The 21,748-nt window shown below is 44.8% G+C and overlaps 2 protein-coding genes across 5 annotated transcripts in view; one reads left to right on the forward strand and one right to left on the reverse strand.

Annotated features, from left to right (window-relative positions):
• Positions 1-4,643, reverse strand: part of ATAD2 (ATPase family AAA domain containing 2) — a 36,519-nt gene extending 31,876 nt beyond the window's left edge. For 2 of the 3 annotated variants that reach the window (XM_086608809.1, XM_086608808.1), the window contains exon 1: positions 430-458. In XM_086608809.1, coding sequence (XP_086464935.1) covers positions 430-447 — 18 coding nt within the window. In that variant the 5' untranslated portion in view covers positions 448-458. Of the gene's footprint in view, positions 1-429; positions 459-4,424 lie in introns of those variants that run through there. The other variant, XM_086608807.1, reaches the window with a different exon arrangement.
• Positions 4,644-5,263: 620 nt separating this feature from the next.
• NTAQ1 (N-terminal glutamine amidase 1) lies at positions 5,264-20,759 on the forward strand. 2 transcript variants are annotated; one of them, XM_086609553.1, is made up of 7 exons: positions 5,264-5,337; positions 5,592-5,691; positions 6,280-6,330; positions 8,322-8,470; positions 8,807-8,931; positions 17,610-17,782; positions 20,743-20,759. In XM_086609553.1, exons 1-6 carry the CDS (start codon positions 5,264-5,266, stop codon positions 17,741-17,743), a joined length of 633 nt encoding a protein of 210 aa, XP_086465679.1. In that variant the 3' UTR covers positions 17,744-17,782; positions 20,743-20,759. The 2 variants fall into 2 exon arrangements, with proteins under 2 accessions (XP_086465679.1, XP_086465678.1); XM_086609552.1 differs by lacking the exon at positions 20,743-20,759 and having other exon boundaries at positions 17,610-17,878.
• Positions 20,760-21,748: the final 989 nt, after the last annotated feature.

Genomic DNA, 21,748 nt, shown 5'->3' on the forward strand with positions numbered 1-21,748 from the left:
TGGCATTTCTGCAAGGAGGATGAGCACTATCACTTTTACTATGCGAGGAAAGCTGTGATCACCATGAGAGGAGCATTGTTCAGTTTACAACCCAAAGTTTCATTAAGAAATCTCACACCGAAAAGGGAAGAAAACAGACCAAATTCTTTTACTTCTTGACACTAACTTTACCAAGAGGTACTTCCATTAGTAGTTGACAGAGCTGATGACAGAAGCGTGAAGGAGGTTGCTGCAGGAGGGTGGTGATGAACACTCAAGGCTCCTGCAGAGCTACCTGCTGCCGAAGGGTCAGCCCTGAGCCAGAGTTGGGCAATCTTGTAACTGCCTGACAGTCCTCTCTTCAGACACCTCCAACAAGCCATCGCCAACGTTCACCTGACAACTTGTCACGATAAGACAGGCCTTTTGCATGAGAAGAGCTTTAATCACCTTTCCTTTGTCACTCATTTTGCAGAGCACCTCCCTTCCTCCAGACTGGTGGAGCCTCAGAAGATGCCCAAATTCAAAAGCCAGCTAGGAGAAGCAGCAGAGATGACAATACTAAAGACGTTTTCTGTTTCCTGGATCCAGCAGAGATGGATGTATCAAAATCTAAAGCTTAATTAGTGGCATTTTGATCCGTCAGTCACCTTTAACATTCTTCCTCTTAAAGGTTTAAGAAATAAATCGTAACAGAAAGCCTTTCAACTTATTTTTAACTTGATAAAGCCCTAGGTTTATTGAAGAAGGCAGGTTTTTGTGCACACTCACATACAGGAGTATATAAAGCCTTAAACCAGTATTTCCTGCGTTTGTCAGAGACAACTAGAAAAAAAAAAAACCTAGAGCAAAATATTCTCTCACTTGCAAATGTACTCACAGTGTTCCTACAGCTGGTATGCCTATGGCTTATATATCATCCTATAAAATCCATAGGCATGACTGGGAACTACCTATAACATTAAGTTATGTGAAAGAAGAACAAACACTTAGAGAATGGCAGCCCAGATGTTAGAAGAAAAACAATACAATGACCTGGGAAATCTTTCTATGTATACTTATGCACTTGTTTGCTTTTTAAATGTATTTTTAATGCAATGTTCAATACTTGTGATATTAGTTATCCTCTGTACTGTCTTTTTACCTTAATCTTGGCTCAAACTAGAACACAGACAAAGCAGTAACAATGTATACAGCTAACTAACTGACAGTCCTCCATTCCCAGGAAGGCATCCTAGTTCGGTCAGATGGCAGACACCAAGAACCACCAGGTTAACTCCAGCAAGCTGCCAGCAAAGCAGGAGTAACTAACTCTTATCAACCCTATCAGGCTGAAAAACAACACACTCAAGAAGTGAAATTCAGCAGAAGCAAATGGCTAAACTGGAAAGATAAGGCAACCGGATGAAAGAATTTTGTAAAGTATTTCAAGTTTTGAAAGCATTTCCTATTTTGTTACTTTTTTCATGCTACAGGAAGTGATTAGCAATTGTTCCTAAAAAGTCTTTTGACAAAAACTGTTTAGCTATCTGGTATCTCTGAGGAAGTAACTCTATGTTGAAGTACTATCAGAAGAGATAAATGCGCTTAAGCAACAAGGCTGTGAGCTCTGATGCTGAGGACCTGATACTGAAGAGTCCAAAGGCTTAGCCTGGAAAAGTGCCCGTTTCCACTTTGCCCAGACAAAAAGGGAACTCTGGAGTGCACTGCCCTTGAATGCAGGTCACAAGAGAATAATCTTGTTCAGCCTGCGGAATTACATCAGGGATATAGACCTGCAGATACACAGTTCCAAAGGGACAGTAACCACTTTGGATCTGCCATGGGACTCCTTGGGACTAGAAACATGGAAGAGGATAAACCCATCAGATGCCAGTTTACCTTAGACTTTCAGCCATATGCACCTTACTCTCCGTGGATGAAATAAGTTAAATAACTGGAGATAAACTGTATGCAGAAATCAGAAAAACTGCCAAAGCTGCACCACCAAGTCCTTACACATCAACGAGACAAGAAAGAGGCATGAGGACTTAAACATGCAGCTAGCACCAGCACAGAATCGGAATGGTTAGAGTTGGAAGGGACCTCAAAGATCATCTAGTTCCAACCCCCCTGCCATGGGCAGCAGCATCATCTCTGTCATCTCAGGCACTTCTGCATTGTCTCTGCGGTTAGAAAACTTCAGCAAAGCCCAGCCATCCTACAAATAAAGAATGACTCCATGCCTCAAAGCATGGGGAAAGTCTGGAAAAAGAAAGACAAGAAATAAAGAAACTAAAACAAAGAAACACCTTATAGCCAGTTTCGTAATGGCACTGCTGCTTTGGTTTCAATGAAAACTTTACATTTAGCTTCCTCATTCCTGTTCTCTGCACTGTAAACACACGTTGGCTGCTTTATCTGCCTAACTTTGCACAGCCTTCCCTCGCGTGCGACAGGCAGCTTAATTCCCTGTAGCCTCCAACAACCATTTCTAGTTGCCCTGGTTTCGGCTCGGACAGTTAGTTTTTCTTTTCAGCAGCTAAAACTGCTCTGTCTTGGCTTTAGTTTGAGATTCATCATGAGAAGAATGTCGATAGCGCACTGCTGTTTATCATAAGTATTGACACATCAAGGACCTTTCAGCTTGCCACGTGTGTTTTTCCCAGCATACAGGAGCACAAGAGCCTTGGGGGGAGCATGGCCAGGACAAAGGGTCCACAACTCCCCTTATGATTTGAACTTAAGGCAGGATTGAGGGCTACATTGGCCAATGGAATATTCCATATCATGCAACGTCATGCCCAGTATACAGATGAGGGCTGACCAGGAAGAAGGGCTTTTTGCTCTTCCAAAGACTCACTCTCGGACTTTTGAGTGCTCTCTCTCTTTTGTTCTCTTTTAGGGCCTCTCACTCATGTGGTGATGTCAGGACTTATCTGTTTTGGGATTGTTTGCTGGATGGGACAGGTATTGGTCACCAGGTGGTGAGCAATTACACTGCGCATCATTTGTTTGTATATATTATCATTATTCTCATATTTATGTCATATTTATGTATATTTATATATTATCATTGTTAAATTGCTTTTATCTCAACCCATGAGTTTCCTTCCCTTTTCCCCATCCCCTGAGGGTAGGGAACGGTGAGCAAGCGGCTGCGTGGCATTTAATTGCTGGCCAGGCTAAACCATGACACTAGCGTAGACTGCAAAAGCAAAGCAGTGATCTTTAAGCAGGTTCCATGATTGTTTGCAAAGGAAAAAGAAAAATTTAAAAAAAATCCTGAAAGAGTTCTGCTGGAAGGAAACAGTCCACTATAAGCATCACTCCAAGGCAGGGCTCCCCTGAAGAGCAGATCACTTCTGAGTTGGATCCGATCTGCTTTTATTTGTCATGGAAATGCAGGACACCCTGCAGGGAAGAGCCTGACTTGGAAAGAGCAGAGAAGAGTTTTATCTTTTGAAGGCTACATTAAAAACAAAGAACTTCTCAAAGTCAAACGGTTCAGTTATTGAAGTAGCAACAGTGAGATGCAGATAGCACAGACCACTCGGCATCTTTTATAATCATGCGAGTTGTCTTTTTTTCTACTAGGGTAGATTAAAATTATAAAAAGCTTAAGCAAAAATTTTCAGCATTTTAGGTTATGTGCATAAGTGCTTTAATTAAGTACAAATTAGTTCTCATTTCTAAACATAGCTTAGTTTTTAAGGTATCTAAAGTAGTACCTATATACACCTGAGTAAGGAGTATTTCACAGGCGCTTCACGCCAGCTAGAACACAGCTATAGGTCGTGTATATTTTGTACATTTTGTGTCGAGCAGAGTTTTTGATGCACTTTTGCCATCAAAACCAGCGAGTGCTCTATGAGCGTTACCACAATTAAAGCAAAGTGGTCTCTAAGATCTTTTTAAGACAGCTTTCGAGGTAAACAAATTTAACCAAAATAAACGGGGAAGGGGAAACACAGATAACACACCAAACCATAAAGCGAAAAGTCTACATCCGCAGGACCGCAGGCGCCCCAGTGACCGTCTCTCAGCACACCCTGGTCGGTCCCCCGGACCAGAGACGGCCCCGAGCCCTCTGCAGCCGCAGGGCGACCAGAAACCGGGGGCGGGGCGGGGGGTGGGGGGGACCCAGCCGGCTACGGCCCCGCCCGCTGCTTCACACGCGGCAGCGCAACCGAGCACAGCCGCAGGCGCTTACCCTAAATGCCCATTTTTTTTTTTCCCCCCCTAGTTTTATCCTCCACGTGACACCGATCTCCGGTGCTCCTGCGCGGGGACTCGGCTTTCCCAGCCCCTCACAGCAGTTCCCAAAGGCTCCCGGCCGGCGCCGGGCACCCCCCGGCGATAGCTGCCCGCCGCGCACCTCCTCGGGCCCACGGCCCAGCGCCCGGCCCCGCCGGGCCGAGGCCCGTCTTCCCGCGGAGCTCAGGCTTCCCCCCCCAGCTACTCACGGCCTCGTCGGCTCTCCTGGTCCGCCTGGGTCCCGCGGCCCTGGCGGCGGCCGAGGCGGCCCCGGACCGCGTCCAGATGCGGCGGGTGCTGAGCGATGGGGACTCCAAGGAGATGAACTCGGAGCTGGAGTCCATGAGGTCGAAGGGGGGACGGCGGCGGCGGCTGTCACGGGCCGCCGGGCCGGGCGGGCGGGCAGCGCTGCTCCGCAGGACCACCATGGCGGAGCGATGCGGGGGGGGGCGCCAGCCCCACCGCCGCCTCTGCCGCCGCAGCCCGCGCGCCGCTCGGTCGCCGCCCTCTCTGCGGATCCCTCCGCCTTCCTTCCGCCCGCCCCGCGGGCCGCCGCCGCGCCGCTGCCCGCCCTCGCGGAGGCCGGCGGAGCGCGCTCCGCGGCTGCTTCGCCCTGCGGCGGCTAGTCCCGGCGCGGGCGGCGGAGGGACACGCGCCGCGCCGCGGCTGTTCGATATTTTTGGCGCGTAAAAGTTGGAGCGGGCTGTTTTGCCGGCGCGGGATTGGCCCAGCGGCGCGCGCAGCGCCCGCCCCTCCTCCTCTTCCCGCCGGCAGGGGGCGGGGCCGCGGGGCTTGCCGGGGCTGCTGCTTAAAGGGGCCGCTGCCCGGCCCTCGCGCCCGCCTGGGGGATCTGCGGATGAGAGTGCGCGCGTTTCCCGCACCCCGGCCGCGTACTCCGGCGGTGCTCGGGAAGCGCCTAAGGAGAGCTGGGATGGCGGCCCCGCCGCGCGGCCGCGTTTCCTCAGGGAAGGCTTAGCCGGTGGCTCCCGCCGGGCCGAGCACTTCCTGCGGCGGCGCCGCCGCCTTCCTCCCCCCGCCGGGGTCCGTCATGGCGCGGCCGGCGGCCGCCTATGAGGCGGTGGTGCCGCCCCGCCCCGCCTGCGCCTACACCAGCTGCTACTGGTAAGCACCGCCGGTGCCCGGGGACGGGGGCGGTGCGCGGGCGGGCGGGCGCCGTGAGCGATAATGGCGGGTTGCGCCAGGCGGTGCTGCGGCGGGGAGGCTCGTCCTGAGCGGGTGTGTGACCCGGAGAGCCTCTGGCCGCAAACGGAGTTGGCACCGGGCGGCTTTCCGGCAGGCGTGGCCTCTCGGCCCGCGTCTGTCCACTAGAAATGAAGCCGGGGTGAAAAAATGTAACCCGTTGTTGTCTTTTGCAGTGAAGAAAACGTTTGGAAACTGTGTGACTTCATCAGGAGTCAGGACCAATACCCTTTGGAAGAATTTTATGCCGTTTTCATTTCCAATGATAGGAGGATGGTGAGTCGGTGAGATGTGATCTGAATGCAGCTGTGGAGAGGTTCAGGCCTTTGGCCCGCAGCCTGGCACAGGGGGTACCCGGGCCTTCGGCCTGCACCCTGGCACAGGGGGCACCCGGTCCCGGGCCTTCGGCCTGCACCCTGGCACAGGGGGCACCCAGTCCCAGGCCTTCGGCCTGCACCCTGGCACAGGGGGTACCCGGTCCTGGGCCTTCGGGCCGCAGCCCAACCTGTAGGTGAGGCATGGTCCAAAGCTCTCTTGTAGCTCGCTTGGGCTCAGAGGCTTGCAAATCACACCACGTGAGATCTTTCAGCTCTCTGATGCATTGAGGATCATGGGAAGAGGCACAACGTCCCTGGGAGGAAATTCTTCCCTGTAATCTGTCAGTTTAGGAGAATGATTACATTATGTGGTCCAGAATAGTATCTCCAACTTCATATGCTCCTGAAAGATAGAAGCTAGGGAGAATTTTCTGACTGCGGCACAGATGTAAGTTGGTGAAATGGGTAGGTTAGCAAAGAACTAACCAATTAACCTCAGATGAATATGTATTAATCTGAAAAGGTTTTATTCACTTAAAACTTTCAGATTCCACTCTGGAAGCAGAAATCAGGACATGGAGATGAGCCTGTTGTCTGGGTAAGGCATTCTTTTCTCAGTAATTTCAAGAGTGTGCTTCTGTAGTTGATAGCTGCAGGATCAGACATGGGCAGTGTCAGCCATCTTCACTGTAACAAATTGTTCCGTCTGAACATAAAGAAACACTTTTTTACTTTGAGGGTGATGGAGCACTGGCGCAGGTTGCCTAGAGAGGTTGCAGAGTCTCCGTCCTTGGAGATAGTCAAAAGCTGTCTGGACATGGTCCTGGTCAGCTAGCTCTAGGTGTTTCCGCTTGAGCAGGAGGGTTGGACAAAATGACCCCCAGAGGTCCCTTCCAGCCTAAACCATTTTGTAGTTCTGTATTTATTGTTCTTTTACAACAGATTTATAAAGAACCTAAATCTGGTGCTACTTTTTACCATTCATAGTAAATTAACAGTGAGACAGTCAGTAAAATCTGCAGGTGACAAACCTTAACATTGGTAAGAATACCTAACAGATTTGTGAAGATTATTTGGATATAGTTGAGGCTACCAGCTTTGTAGAATTTTAAGTAGATGTCTGTACTTGTAGGAAGTAGACTGATGAAAATATCCATGTAGGCTTGACAGAGGATAGAAAAATATCAGCAATACATGTATTCAGGTGTCAACAATTGAACTGACCTGTAAACAGTGGCTTTGGAGTGTCATTTAATCAATTAATGTAATTCAGTAATTTCCACTGCCACTTTCAGTTATTTGGCATGGAAAGAAGTCTATTTCTTGTGGCAATTTCTGTTTCTGAAATTCTGCAAAGTAATCTGCAAACATCTGAAGTTCTGTGATTTCTGAATCATTAATTGTCTCCCAAAATATCAGTATATTTATAGTACAAAAAAGCTTTCGTTTAAAATGAGATCCAAGTGTTATGGAGATGATCTAAAAAGGAATAGGAGAGTCAGGAAAGGCCACCATGGAGTGTGGGTTTATTATAAAAATTCATGGATCAAATGGTGTTTTACCTTTGCTGTTTCAGTGGATTGTAGGATATATAAAACTTGTAGTTAATTTTTCTTATACTGTGTAACAGATTCTTCTGAATGCTGTTGCTTACAGTTGTATATGTGTATTGGTCCGGCAAAACGGCTTACCCACGATCTTCTTCACTCCTTTTGTGGTTTTGTTTAATATTGAAACTGTCAAAAGACAAACTGTTTTTGAGGGTGGATTTAATGTAAGCTTTAGTAAGCTGTTAACAGCTGATTTCAATTTAATTTTGGAAAACAGCACTGTATGCACCTAACATAAGTAACTGCAGTTTCTCCAAACCTCCACCACACCTGTTCCTTACAAGTTAAGGAATAAAACTGCACCTCATAACCCAAGTGCCAGGACAAAATAGTTAACTTGAAAAAGTGTGATATAGTACCCACAGGCATTTTTCCCAGCTTCAAAAGCTGCTACAGGAATTCACCTTACTCCTCCAGTCCTCTTGACCAGAGCCATTTGCTGCTGTGTCAGTTGTGTGCTGTTTTTCCAGGTGCTTCTGGCAGCTAAACGCTCGGGACCCAAATTCACAGAGCGTGTTACTGCAGCAGGTACAACATCTCTTACTGAAGAGATCACTAGATAATTGCAATGTCACGCTGTCATCATGTGCTGTTGAGAGCTTTTATTTAGGACTAGGTCTAAGACAAAAATGCTCGTCCCACTCAACTTTTGTGTTTTGGTGTGGGACATGAAAAAGAGATTTGCAATTTTCTTAGGAGTAGCATACGCTTTAGTTTAGCTGTCCAGGCTTAAATCAAAGGAAGCTGCAAAGGAATGGAGAGAATACCAAGGTTTCTTGAAAGGCACGATGGGTGGGACAGGCGTTAGGAAATCTCTCTCCTGGTGCCAGAAATGTTACAGGCTTAATTCTTTGAGGGCAGAGAGCAGGAGTTAAAGAAAGGTTTTGTAGCTTCTGCTTTTAGGAAGCATTTTGTTTCACTCCTTCGGCAGTTTCTCATGAATAGCTGTTTAACTAATGGCAATTACTCTTCTTCCCAGGACTACCATGTTATTCTACTTCATGTTTCCAGTGGGGAGCAGAACTTCATTTATGATCTTGACACAGTGTTGCCATTTCCATGTCCTTTTGACATGTACAGCGCAGAGGCCTTTAGGTTGGATGACAGCCTTCGTCCAGAATTTCACAGGTGATGACGTAGAATATAAAGACCGTGAATGTTATTTCATGAAATCAAAGTTAAAGTTCTCTTTGTGGATGCATAGTTACAGAGGTTTTTTTTTTTTATACGTAGTAAAATAAATGCACTGTGTTATTTTCTAAAGCTCTTTACCTTAATCATCAAAAGCCCTTTTCTTTCCTACTGTAGTTTCTTATTAACAGGTAACTGCTTGGCACAATATTGCTGATTTTTGTGTTTAATGAAATTAATGCTCTTTGATTGGAAGAAAGGGCTCTTGTTCTGAGGAACTAATGCAATATTTTATACGTGAATCTTTTGACGCAGTTTTGCGTTATTATTTAGGAAAATCAGAATGATTCGAGCAGATTTGTACTTGAAGACGTTTGCTTCAGACAGATCTCATATGAAAGATGCAAGTGGGAGATGGCAGAAACCTCCTCCTTCATACCCTTGCATTGAAACTGCAGGTAAGCTGCCAGAGCTCCTTTTTCCTGCTTACAGTGTTGAATGACATAGTCCAAGATGCACACAAGAAATAAATATGCTTCCATAACGTGTGTCCGGAAGCACATCCAGCTAGCTTATTATTTTTTTATAGAAAAAAAAATAGGTCTATGAAGCATTTGGAACTTCCTTTTCTGAACATGTAAAGTCTAGCATGCTTCCTGTTTGACCATTGTCAAACATTAATTACTGATCTTCATGAACTGAGCAGAAAATGAGAGGTAAGTAGTACTGTTCTCTTGTTACAGCAGGGAAGTGAAACAAAGAGGCCAAATAACTTGCTCTAGGGGTCACAAAGTGAATTTTAACACACCAGTTATACCACACTTCAGCTGGCAGGTCTCATCCTGCCAGAGCAGGTTATTTTGACAAGAGGAAGTTTTCAGGCTCTGCTCAGCATGCTGAGGTTCCCTGCATGAGATGTTTGAGATTTCTCTACCAGGTGAATGGACCTGAGGGCACTTCAAGGCAAACTAGCAATTCAGTAAATTTAGTACATTTTTCCTTAAGCCTCTTTTAAATGATAGTCTAGATAATAGCCTCTGGGCCAAGCAGAGAGAGAAGTAAAGACTTGCCTTTTCTTCTGTTCTATAGAGCTGCTTAAACTGTCTTATCACTCAGCAGTTCAGCTTACTGTAATCATGTGTTTGGCAAGCTGGCCAATGTTTGCCATGTGTTTGTTTGTTCTTTCATTTTCTTCCCAGATGGAGAAAAGCGTGGTGAAATCTTGCTTTGAAAGAGTTTTCATGTTATTGCTCTGTATGTTTGGTTTTGTTGCCTTTTTGATAGTGCAGTACTTCTACGTGTTTGTTAGAGAAGGCAGGGTCAAAGAAACATGAGTTTTGTGTTTAAGTCCAAGTTTATTGTGGTTTTAAGTTGCTGGGAAGTTAATTTTCAGTCTTTGCTTTGGCTTCTAAGGAAGCTTGGTGTTTCATACTAGAGATGAATTGTGAATGTGGGCAGGAGCACAGATGTAGTCTTCATTGTCAAGCTTTAGGTATTTTGTAGACAAACCAGGTTATGAAGCATCTTACATTCTATGTCTTGGTCCTCATCTCCAGGGAAGTTTTATACCAAGGTAGTGTAGTGAGTGGAGAATGCTTGAACTGCAATTTGCAGTTAATTGTTAGCTGGTGTCTCCTAGGTGCTAAGGACTTTCTGCCTTTGTAAACCTTATTGTTGTGATAGTTGAGAGCTGATGAAAGTGTGAGGAATATAGATCAGGCCAGACTAGGAAGGTGAAAAAATTACACTCAGATCAAAAGAATAGAAAACATTATTTGTGGATAGTAAGTTATAGAATGACTCAAGCAGTTGCAGATGTGTACATGTTCCTCCAGCTGTAGCGAATGACACCATAGCTGCAAACCCTGTAACTCTTCCCTTATCTGTCTTGCTTGGCTGAGCTTTACCTCACTGATGAGCAGCAGCCACACGGTCTCAACCAACCTCCAGATTGTCTCTGTGATGTTGGTAGATAGTGAAAGATACATAGATCTTCATCCCTCTTATGCTTTATTTATTTGCTCTGTACCTTGCCATGCTGAAAGAAACATCCATAGGTCATCCAGTCCAACACCTGCTCAAAACAGGGGGTCCTTAGGGCTCTGTCCAGTCTAGTCTTGAACACCTCCAGGGATGGAGATTCTAGCACCTTTCTATGCAATCTCTTCCAATAGTTAACCACTGTCATGGAAAAAAAAAAAAATCCTAGTATGTAATCAGAATCTCCCATGTTCCAACTTGCTTTATTTGCTGCTTGTCCCATACCCAGGCTCCTCTAAGAAGGTTCTGGCTCCATCTTTGTGTCCTCTGATCAGGAAGATGTAGACAGCAGTAAGGTCTCCCCTTCATCTTCTCTGTGTAAGACTGAACAGGCTCAGTTTTCTCAGCCTCTCCATGAATATCAAGTTCGCCTACCCCAAACAACTTGATATTCCTCTTCTGGGCTCACTCCAGTATGTCAATGTTTTGGGTTTGTTTTTTTTCTCGTACTGAGGAGCTTCAAACCAGATACAGTATTCCAGCTCTGTGCTGATGTGCTCTGGTCTCCCGGGCTGAAAGAAACTGGTTACTCTGCAGCCACTGGTGGTGGAAGGTCATTCAGTAGTCAGCTTTAAGATTTGCGTCAGAACAGGAATAGATTGTGTCAGATCTAGGATGTGTAGTTCAAGTTGTCCTTCATTCAGTATCAGTTTCTCCAGCTTTATTTTTGGTCTTGCCCTGTATTCAGCTGACATATCTTATAATAATGCGTGCTGCAATGTGTACAGTGCTGCAAGTCAGTGAGGAGTCTGCGTCTAACTGTTGTGGAACAAGCATGTGGTTTAACTTTTAGCTGAATCTAAATCCTGTGCTTCAGTGATGCGGTTCCACAGAGGAGCATGTGTCCTGCAGGCTAACGTACAGGTTTAGAAAGCGTTGCTGTCAACAAGTGGAACTGGTAATTCTACAGAGACTGGTAAAGTAATGTCTCAGCATAGTTTTATCAGGCATAAAAGCACTGTATTTTAAACTTGATGGAAAACTGGGTGGCAGACCATTTGTTATCATAAGAGAGCTTGGGGTATTAATGTTCACATCCCTGCCAAATTCCATTGCAGATAACCGTTTTCTCCCTGCCGTTTCACTTAGATAGGGTGCTCTGCTTTCCATGTTAATTTGTGTTTGCACAAGATTAAATTGCTTGCATATTTCGTGTTAGAGGTGACTGCAATTTAATAGCTGACAGAATTGACCACGTATTGTTTTAGTATCAGTTTATTTGTGAGGCACGCTTAGATCAGAGCATTTATTTTATTTTATGTTTTTTGCTGTCATTTAGAGTAGCCAAATTCCTAAGCTCTTGAGAAGATGATTACAAAAGAATACAAGATTTTTATATTACTTCTGTTTGCCATATGTCTTCTTTGATGTTAAACAAATGTTTGATGACTAAAAAAATACAATAAAAATGTATCAGTCTTTTTTTCATGTATGAGCATTATGCTGTTGAAAAAAAATGTGCCTATGAACTTTTGGTATTTAAAGATAATCAGCACTCTGATACTGTTGTGTTGATACAATTTGCTGTGTGTTAAAGCCTGTTAGTTACATTTATATACACTGCTCTTCTTACCCCACTTGGTTTTAAAGCTTTTAGTAAACTTGAAAAGACAAGAATGTTTGCTCTTGGTACTAATATTGCCTCTTCCAGAGCAGAGTGTCTGTTAAGCCTGAATATAGCACTTTGGAAAAGGAAATTCTCTAGTATCTAAGTCAGATGTAAGCTAAATAGGACCATCGATAGGATAATGTAATTACCCAATGTGGAGCTGGGACAGCATACTGGGACCAGTGATCGTTTTTGAAGTATGCCAGGAAATGTTTAATGACCATGAAAGTCCTTTTGGCACTGAATCGAGGAATCTCTATCGGTAACCAATTAAACATTTTTTTTCCTACTACTAACTCAAAAGGAATAATTCTTAAATTGTATTTGTGCTGCTCATGGGGTTGCAAAATAAACTTTCTAAAATAAGCTTTAACTTGAGTCATAAATTCCAGCTTCAATTTTTTTAAGCATGGACTGGAACTAGATTTTTTTAAAAAAAAAAAAAAAGAACCTTAGCGTTATTTTAAACAACCCCAAACCAACCAACTAAACAAAAAAAACCTCAAACTCCTCAATATCTCATCAGAACTCACATGTTAAGCATTAGCCTTTTGCAACTGGCTCTTCTCTAGCTGTTTCCCAGAGCTAGGTGTCTGTTTCTTACTGGCGTTGCTCTGGCCTCTGTTCTGCTCTGCTGCCATGCATGCCAGGGTAAGCTGGCTAACCTAACTGGGTGCGTGGTGCTTGCTCACCCTGCCCCATCTTCAAAGCAGCTCAGCCTGGGCTGCAGCAGATTTCCCTGGTCCCACCTGGTTGCCAGTGGCTTCCTATTGAAAGAAAACAGAGGGGAGTCTGGTATTTTGTTCAAATAGTAAAAATTAAGAAGATGCGATTTGGTGCACAGACTTATCATTCTAGGGCTGGCGAGCCCAGCCTGGGGTTTTCTTTTAAGTGATCTTTTCACAAACTAACTGCTTAGTTTATGAGTCCTGATGAGATCAGCCGTCCTTGCTGCAAGCCCATGTGAAATACAGCTTGCATGGTGCATTTCAAAATTACTCAGAAAAAATAACAGCTTATATACAACTGTTAGCGTCAGCTCTAACACTGAAAAGCATTGATTTGAATTTCTGTTCTCCCTAGGTGTTTGGTAGCACACTGGCAGGATTGATTTGTAAAGGCATTTTGTTCTTTTTATTATTATTAAAATCGCTGGCAGTCATAAATGATAGTTTTACTTGTTTGGGGTTTTTTGTTTTGAAGAGCATTAGTAGGACAGCTGAGAAATCCTGGAGGTACTGTGTATGACACATAAATGTGACAGGCAAGCCACTAAACAGAGGCCAGGCAGATGTCTGCAGTTTCTTTCTGTATCTCCTCTCTGAGGTGGTGGTAGGATCCTAGTGAAAGCAAAAAGGAGAGCACTGGTACCGGTTTAAGTAGCTCACACACACTTCATGGGAACCTTCTGCTTTTCTCATTTGAGAATAAAACTCCAGTCTGTCAAGTTAGGTCCTTACTTCATGAGCCTTCGTGGAAATAAAGAGTCAAGTCAGGACAGAGGCAATAAAGGTACAACTAAAGATAGAAGTACCTAAATTCTGCGAGTGGCTTATTGAAATTACACCACTTTCTGTGTGTTGTGGTTTAGCCCATCTGGCAACTAAATGCCACACAGCTGCTCACTCACCCTCCCACACCCCCAGGGAATAATAATAAAATAAAAGTAATAAGGATAATAGTAAGATATGAATATGTATATATGTGTAATGATAATATATACAGACAAGTGGTGAACCATGTAACTGCTCACCATCCGATGACCAACGCCTATCTCATCCTGGCTAACGATCCTGAAACAGATAAGTCCTGACACTGCAATCCTGGATGAGGGAGAGGCCCAAAAAGAGAGCGAGAGAGAGAGATAAGATAGCACTCTGAGAGTCCAAGAGTGAGCCCTTGGAAGAGAGTTCCTGAAAGAGCAAAAGCCCTCCTTTCCAGTCAACCCTCATCTGTATACTGGGCATGACGCTGCGTGATACAGAATTCTTCATTGGCCAATGTAGCCCTCAATCCTCAGTCTAAGTTCAAATCATAAGGGGAGTTGTGGACCCTTTGTCCTGGCCATGTTTCCCCCCAGGCTGTTGTGCTCCTGCACGTTGACAGAAACGTGGCAAGCTGAAAGGTTCTTGAGGTCTCGGTGCCAACTATAAACATCAGTGCACTATCAACATTCTTCTCATAGTGAATCCCAGACTAAAATGAAAATGCAGAGCTCTTCTAGCTGTGAAAATGAAAAACTAACTGTCCCTGCTGAAACCAGGACACTGTGAAAGATAATTTAATGTGACGAACTTTGTTTCACACTGACATGGACCAAGATGGTTTGCACAGTCAGTTGTGTCTCAGCTGTGGGGACAGCACTCTCCAGCTGAGTGTGGTAACAGCATTTCCAGCTCTGCCTGCAAAAACACTTCTCTCCCTGTGCAGGCAAGGGAGGGGGATCTGAAGAGAACTGTAGACACCTGCAAAAGCCTGTGAAGAGCCCAACTTTCTAAGTGTTTTAGGTGCCCCCAAGATTAGGCAGCAGCAGAACTGATCTTGGAGGCTTTGTTTCAGACTTGCTCGCTTCCAGTGGCTGTTTGGCAGCTGTCATTATGTCCAAGGTCTGTGAGCCAAGCCTCAGCTTGGATGAAACATGGCTTTCTAACTACTGTTGGCAGAAGCCACAAGTGTCATGGCTAACAATGCCATCTAATAGCGCATGGCCTTTTATTTCATCCCTGCTTGGGACTAAAGAGTCAGACTTGATTAAAAAAAATAAAATTATGCAAGAATCTCAGGATGCACCAGTTAGGTCTCCTTGACGGTTTGTGTGTGTAACAAAGTGGATTTGGTGAGAGGAAGCATCGGCTCAGAGCGTGCACAAATGCAAGCTGGTGTAGTGTCCATAGTGCCTGAGGAGGACGGAGAATGTAATGTAAGTCTTTTTTTAAAAAAAATATTCTGCTGCTATTGACTGTGTATGTTATATAAAGCATGCATCTCCTTGCTTTTGTGGAGAAATCTTCTTGGGTTGTTAACTGTGGCATCCAGATGTCTCTTGTGAATTCTGCCGTTTGTTACTCTTCATCTGCTTTGAGCAGAGGAGTTTGTGGTGTTCTCATGTGTTTTTGCTGAGCTGTTTCCTAAAGCTGTCAGGTCTAACATAACATGCATGTCATTCAGATGTAGCACCTGAGTAAGAAGAGTGGCTTGGAGAGATTGTTGTCTCCAGAACTGAATAAAATGGGAGAGGCCTCACTATGTTCTTTGCTATGGATAGCTCTGATACTGCTTCAGTGCCATCTACTGACCAGTTCTTAGACCATCCGCTCTTCACTTCGTTCTTGTTTGCTTTGTCAAAACAATTCTTCCTTTCATTAAACTTCTCTGATGGACTGCGTTACGCTCTGCCACAACCCTCCTGAATTTAAGAGAGTATTTCACTTCCTACAAACATTGTGACAGCGACTTTTGAGTTGCTAACAGCAGCAGCTGTGTTTGTAACTCTGCTGGAACAATCCCCTTTGGGCTTCTACACCATTCACAGAACAGTTTTATGAAATTATTACTCTACTATGCTTAGTGCACATAAAGCAGAGGATTATTTATCTTTCAAATCTTAAACTATATGAAGACTCACATTAATTTTGAAACAAAAGCATCTGAGAGGAAAAGACAAGTTGGGTATGGGAAAAGAGGCTGGAATGGGAAACATTCTACCAGCAAGCAAGAGCTGTTAGCTGCTACTAATTGTTCTTGAGCTACAACAGCAAATTTCTAGGCTTGTGTTATTTTAAATCCCTGCATAGTCAGGCAGAATCTTTCCCTGTTCTGCCAGATTTACTTCAGCAGTAAGATGCTTGGCTCGACATAAGGATTTTCAACGTGCAGAGCCCAAACAGGTGAACAGAAGAGAATTAGGGGCCAGACCTCGGAAGCGTTGAGAGCTGGGATTAGGCAAATCACAAAGCTGTGCTGTAGCATAGATGTGGTGCAAACAAAGGGCTTCGAGGGCTGAATTATGGCTGGGACTGCTGGGGCTGGGATTCCTGAACATCTTCCCTTCCTCGCTTATGCTGTCCATAATGGTAAGCCTAATTACACAAGCGTTTTGCAGCTGAAGCAAATTCCATGCTATGGATTTTCTAATCCATTCATTAGAGCCTGCTCTTGTTTGATTCTTAATCCTTAAATGTGCACACGAATCATCCATGTTAAAATAAATACTTAAATACAGTAGGAGAGCTCTAACAGTAAATCCAATGGCTCTTCCACTCTGTTCTTTAAACTCATTCTCTTCCATTTTTCTTCTAATGGGCATTTAAAAAGATTATTTGCACAGATTGTCAGTGAGAACATAACAAGCCCACAGATGTTTGTAGTCAGAGCTGAACAGGCTGAGGAATCGAAAACCTCTGATCAAAATGGTTCTGAGTCAGCAAAGCTGGCACCAGGCCGGCTCCAGAAAAAGGACGTAGAAGGCACCTAAACCCAAAACTGCAGACCAGAACTTTCTGCTGAGCTCTCCGGGATCCACGAATGGGACAGAATGGTTTCTACCTCTCCTGTGGGGGTCAGAGCAGATCAAACTCCTGGCAAAGAGCAGTCACGATTACGTTTCTCTAGAACCTGTGGCAGTTAACCTTTTCCCCCTCTGACTTCATTCAGTGGTTCAGGATTCAAAAAAAAGAAGTGTTTGCTCCTAGCCTAGGTTTGTGCTCTTCTTCCCCTGAGCATCCCTCTAGGCTACCAGCTGGGTTATGTCAGACATTTCTTCCGGTCTGTGTGTACTGGCCTTGCAGCGGGCTGGAGCACAGCAAGGACAAAGTTCAGGGCTGGAGGGAAAGCAGATACTGAGCAAATACTGTAGTCCGTAGTCCAGGCAGTAACAAATAGCAGGTTTGCCAAAGGGCTTCTGAGGGATGCTAAGCAACTTCTGGTTCTGACTGCTGCTCCGATCCAGTTCCTCTGTAGTCAGTGCAAAAGCTGACTCAGTTGACTTTGTTTCACGACTCCTTGAGGGGATAGTATCTCCCTCTGAGGAACCTCTGAGTAACCAGATTTGTGTGAATGTAGGGAGACTACGAGCACCTGTTGCATTGCATTTCCCTGTGCTGGTTGTTATCTGCCCTCCAGTTCTCCGACACTGTTCAACCCTTCTAGGCTGCTGTTGCAGGGACAAATCTTACTCTTTCCTACACCTGCTGGTTGGTAATGATTAAGGATGTTTACTGATCCAGTAATGTGATTATTGCCATGGGCAGAGAGAGGGATCAGGGGCAAATGCAACATTTCAGAGACTGGAAATAGATGTTTTCGTAGCACCCTACATTTTGCAGAATCTTGCTGGACTGCTGCTCAGCAAGTATGCTATGAACTCTTTGCTATTTTGGACTGAATTCTCAAAGAGGGATTTCCGGGCATTTTCTTCATGGATGTAGACCTGTGCTACAGAAGCTGCATCAGGAACTTAAATATTTTCCTTTTCTCATCCTTTTTTAGACTCCAAGATGAACTTGGATGATTTCATCAGTATGAATCCCAAAGTGGGATGGGGATCAGTGTTCCCCCTTCCGGACTTTGTGCATCGATTTGGCAGACAGACTGATTACAGCTATTCCTTGGAAGGACAGTGAAGTGAACAAAGAAGTTCTCCCTGCTTCTGTTTCGAGTGGGTGTGTTTTGTTTTGCTGCTCTTACATTGTATTTATGATTTACGTTTCTGTACGTGGAATAAGTATTTGGGAAAATAAAATACCTGATCAGAAATATCATGAGCTGAATAAAAACTTTTATTTTGAGTATGTAAGAATGAGCTTGTTTCTTAATGCCAAATCAAAGGCAGATATCCCACCATGAGCATGTTACTTTTCCGTCTACTGTGCCCAAATTGAAAAGAGCATTTACACACTGTAAGAAAAGCTTTTGGAAAACTATATGCATAAAACACTGAACAGTGTAGCTCAAATTGCTACATGTCACCACATTTTCGATGTAAGATACAGTATATTTTCTTTATGTTATGATTTCTATCACTTATATAAACAGACAGTGCATCTCAGTTTAGTCACTGACTTTATCAATTAGGTTTAATTAGCAGAAGCCTAAAGGCCAGACCCACAAAGGGAACATAGATTTAGTAGCATGATCTTGAACTCTCAAAGACTATGTAAAACCAGGCTTCTGTGCTGCACAAGGGGAGAACTCAATGCCTGCCTGCAGTTAAACTGTTCCAGTGCTGACAGTTGCTGGAAGATGCATTTGCTTTTGCTTCTTACGCTGGTTGCGCGTTTCTCACCTGCCCCATGTGCTTGCACTGGGCGTTTGTCTGGCCCCACGGTAATCCAGAGCAGGAAGCTAAACCGACAGAAAGAAGTAAAGTTGGTTTTTTTTCTGCCTCTTAGCTCCTTGAACTGGCTTGCCATGAGGTCAGACAGCTGCTCTCGCTGGTATAAGGGAATCAACAGGAACATATGGTTGGGGGGAAGGGAAAGAGAAAGCCTCCCCCATACAGGGTCACTTGCTGCTGGATTTCCTTAGAGATAATACCAATCTGCATCCTTGCTGGGGAACCTAGGAAAGCGATCACGTTGAGTGGGGGTTTGGAGCACAGTCTCCCACATCTTCGAAGAGTGCCCTGAACATGGGATGACAGAAATAAGCTAAACTGGAGTGTTTAGTTCTCTGGGTTTGGACCTGTTCTACTTTACATACTAGCATGTCATAGAATCACAGACTGGTAGAATAATTCAGGTTAGAAGGGTCAGATGGTCTAGTCCAATCCCCTGCTCCAATCAGGTCAGACCAGGCTGCTCAGAGCTTTATCCAGTCAGGCCTTGGAAACTGACTGGGATTGAGACTACAATAAATATTTGTGATGGACTTCAGTCTTCGTGAGGAAAAGCACAGTAACTGTTTTAAGTATTAAGGGATCATTTTATTTGTAAGTACAGAAAAATAAAAAAACTTCAAAGATACTTAAATGTATGTTACTGTTTGTCCTGGTTTCAGCTGGGACAGAGTTTTTATTAGTTGGAATAGCTCTGTGTTTTGGATTAGTATGGGATTTGTTAGGAGAAGAATATTGATAGTGCACTGATGTTTATAGTTGGTGCTGACACATCAAGGACCTTTCAGCTTCCAGGTGGTGAGCAATTATACTGCACATCCCTTGTTTAGATAGGTGTATTGTTACATACATATTTTATTGCTGTATCTATCTCCCATCAGTTCCAGAGAATTTACTCAGCATGTTAACAGCAGAGACAGACCGTTGAATGACTGTGGGATTGATTGACTTCATCCAGACATCTCTTTTTCTGTGTCATCAGGGCTCAGGGCTGGCTGAATGTAGAAACTTACACTTTCTCTTGCCAGATGCAGCACAGCTGGTTGGCTATGCAGATAGGCTGCTACCACACGGATTCTTTGGGTGCCAGCATGGGCTACGGGCAGGAGGCAAGTTGTTGTGGCACTTGTCTGCAGAGTGAGAGAGTTGATCTGTAGTTTCTGTCTCTGAACCAGCTTCACCAGAAACAATTGAGAAGATGGAACTCGGGATTCCTGATAAACTGGTGCTCAGAGCTCTCTTGAAAGGAGGCAGCTCTGGATTTCAGGTCTGATTTATCAGTGTCTGGATGAAACGGCAGTTCTCCCTTCTCTAGGTATGTTCTGCGTGAGGCTGCTGTGGCAGGCATGCTTTGAGAGAGTGTTACTTGCTATTTTTGAGTGACGTCAGGTCTGGTTGTGAATGTGCACAGCAGCAGAAATTTGCCTGCTCAGCTCTGTATAGGTGCTCGCCCAGTGCCCAGGGCATTGCGCACACAGCCCAGGTTAGACAACAGCAGAACTGAGAGTTTAAAGATCCACGTTTTAGATAAATGAGTTATGTTAAGCACTTTTTATCCTTCAAGTGATTCCATCTCCTGTACACAGAGTTCCTGTGCATTGCTCAACAGACTGTCGAAGCTGTTGGAGAACGGTAGGTTCTCATCCCTCCATAGTTGAGTATGTAATTTGATTTAAATACTGAGCTGCCATCCTCAGCTGGTTTCCAGTGCCTGAAATCCATGACACACTCCCTTGAGTAAGGCTCAAACACAAGAATTTGCCTGGTTTAATCCAATTTCAGGATCGAGGCTGTTAAGAACAGTCACAACCATTATTCAGAGTATACAAGTTTATAATAAAAATCGATGTGAAGAGACAGTCCTTCTTCCCTCTAATCATTCTGAACAGATGCTTAATTTTACATGTAGCAGGCCAGGGGTGCGTGATGATCGCTTTTCTATAACTAACCATCTTTTTGTAGCTCTTGTAAAAAGTTGTCATTCCAGAGGAATAGGTAAAAGCCGGAGAACAATTTCATTCAGTGCTGAGGGTGTTGATATAGTGGTGCTGTCTCTGTAGCCCTTCGAGCCTGGTGGCATTTCATCACCGTTTCAGAAGGTGTGCTATCAGAAAGCCAGAATCCAGGAATACTCTAAGTGCTTATTTAAGGCCCCAAATACAAGGAGGAGCTACTTGCTTCACCATTAATTAGCGGAGACCAGCCCTTTTTCTCATGATTAACCCTGGTGTCCTATCAGAGGGACTAAGTGAATTTCCTCCCCTCTTTGCCCTTTTCTCTCTCCAGTTAACCCTCATCCTGACTGTTTTGGGGAACTGCTGTGTTTAACCGCTCTGCTGTCACCTCGGACTGGCCCGTGAGGTGTCCCCACCAGCATGGTTTACTCACTCAACACCACAGTAAGCTGCAGGCAGAAAAGCGCAGTTTGCCGAGAGCCGCTTTGCCAAGTGCCTGCGGAAGCAGCACGTGTCAGAAGTACAAGCAAAGAACTGCCACTGCAAAGCTGACGGCGAGGAGGCAACTCCACTGCCAGACATCACAAATTATCAGCTCTGTCATCACCGATGTATTGAAACACCTGAGATTCCAGCGACTTTCTGCCACGGGCATACCCAGGTATGGGGTACACCATCCGGCAGAGGATGACTCGGTGGTCCTCAGGCACAGCTCCAGGCTGGCCGGTACAGCCACCCAGCGCAAAGTGGTGCTCTAGGGAGAGCCTCACTCCGTGATGCAGTGAAGCTAAGCTCGTGCTACTATATATAAGATATGAAATCATACGAAATCCTTGACATTACTGAAGGCCTGATTTCCTGCGGTGCACTGGCACAGCTGGATCAGCATGTGCTCACCTATACCCCACACTGTCGATAGCCCTTGAAACTTTTAATCTTCCCTGTGTCCAGAGGATGTCCTGATGTGTTCAGCACAAAGATATGCTGTTTATTTGCTCTTTCAGTACTGTAATTTCTTAGTGGAACTTAGCTTCCCATTCCCTTTCATCCTTCTTTACCTTATCCCTTCCAACAGTAAAGCCTTTCTGTTGTCCAGTTATTCTTACAACGTTTATGTGCTGAGAGCCCTTGTGAGGTGGCTTTTTGGACTAGGTCACCCTTGAGTCAGGCATTGAACAAAGCGAGGAGAAACTCCTCTGCCCTCAGGTCAGTTACTGACAACCCTACAGTCTCCCAGCTTCTGTATTCTGTTGGTTACTGGAAATTCTCTGAGACTTTTACTTCCAGACATTCTAGGGCAAGACCCTGATAGCCTTATGCTTACAATGGGGGCATGT

The sequence above is a fragment of the Tauraco erythrolophus genome, chromosome 3, assembly GCF_009769465.1.
Source record: "Tauraco erythrolophus isolate bTauEry1 chromosome 3, bTauEry1.pri, whole genome shotgun sequence".
Taxonomy (NCBI): domain Eukaryota; kingdom Metazoa; phylum Chordata; class Aves; order Musophagiformes; family Musophagidae; genus Tauraco; species Tauraco erythrolophus.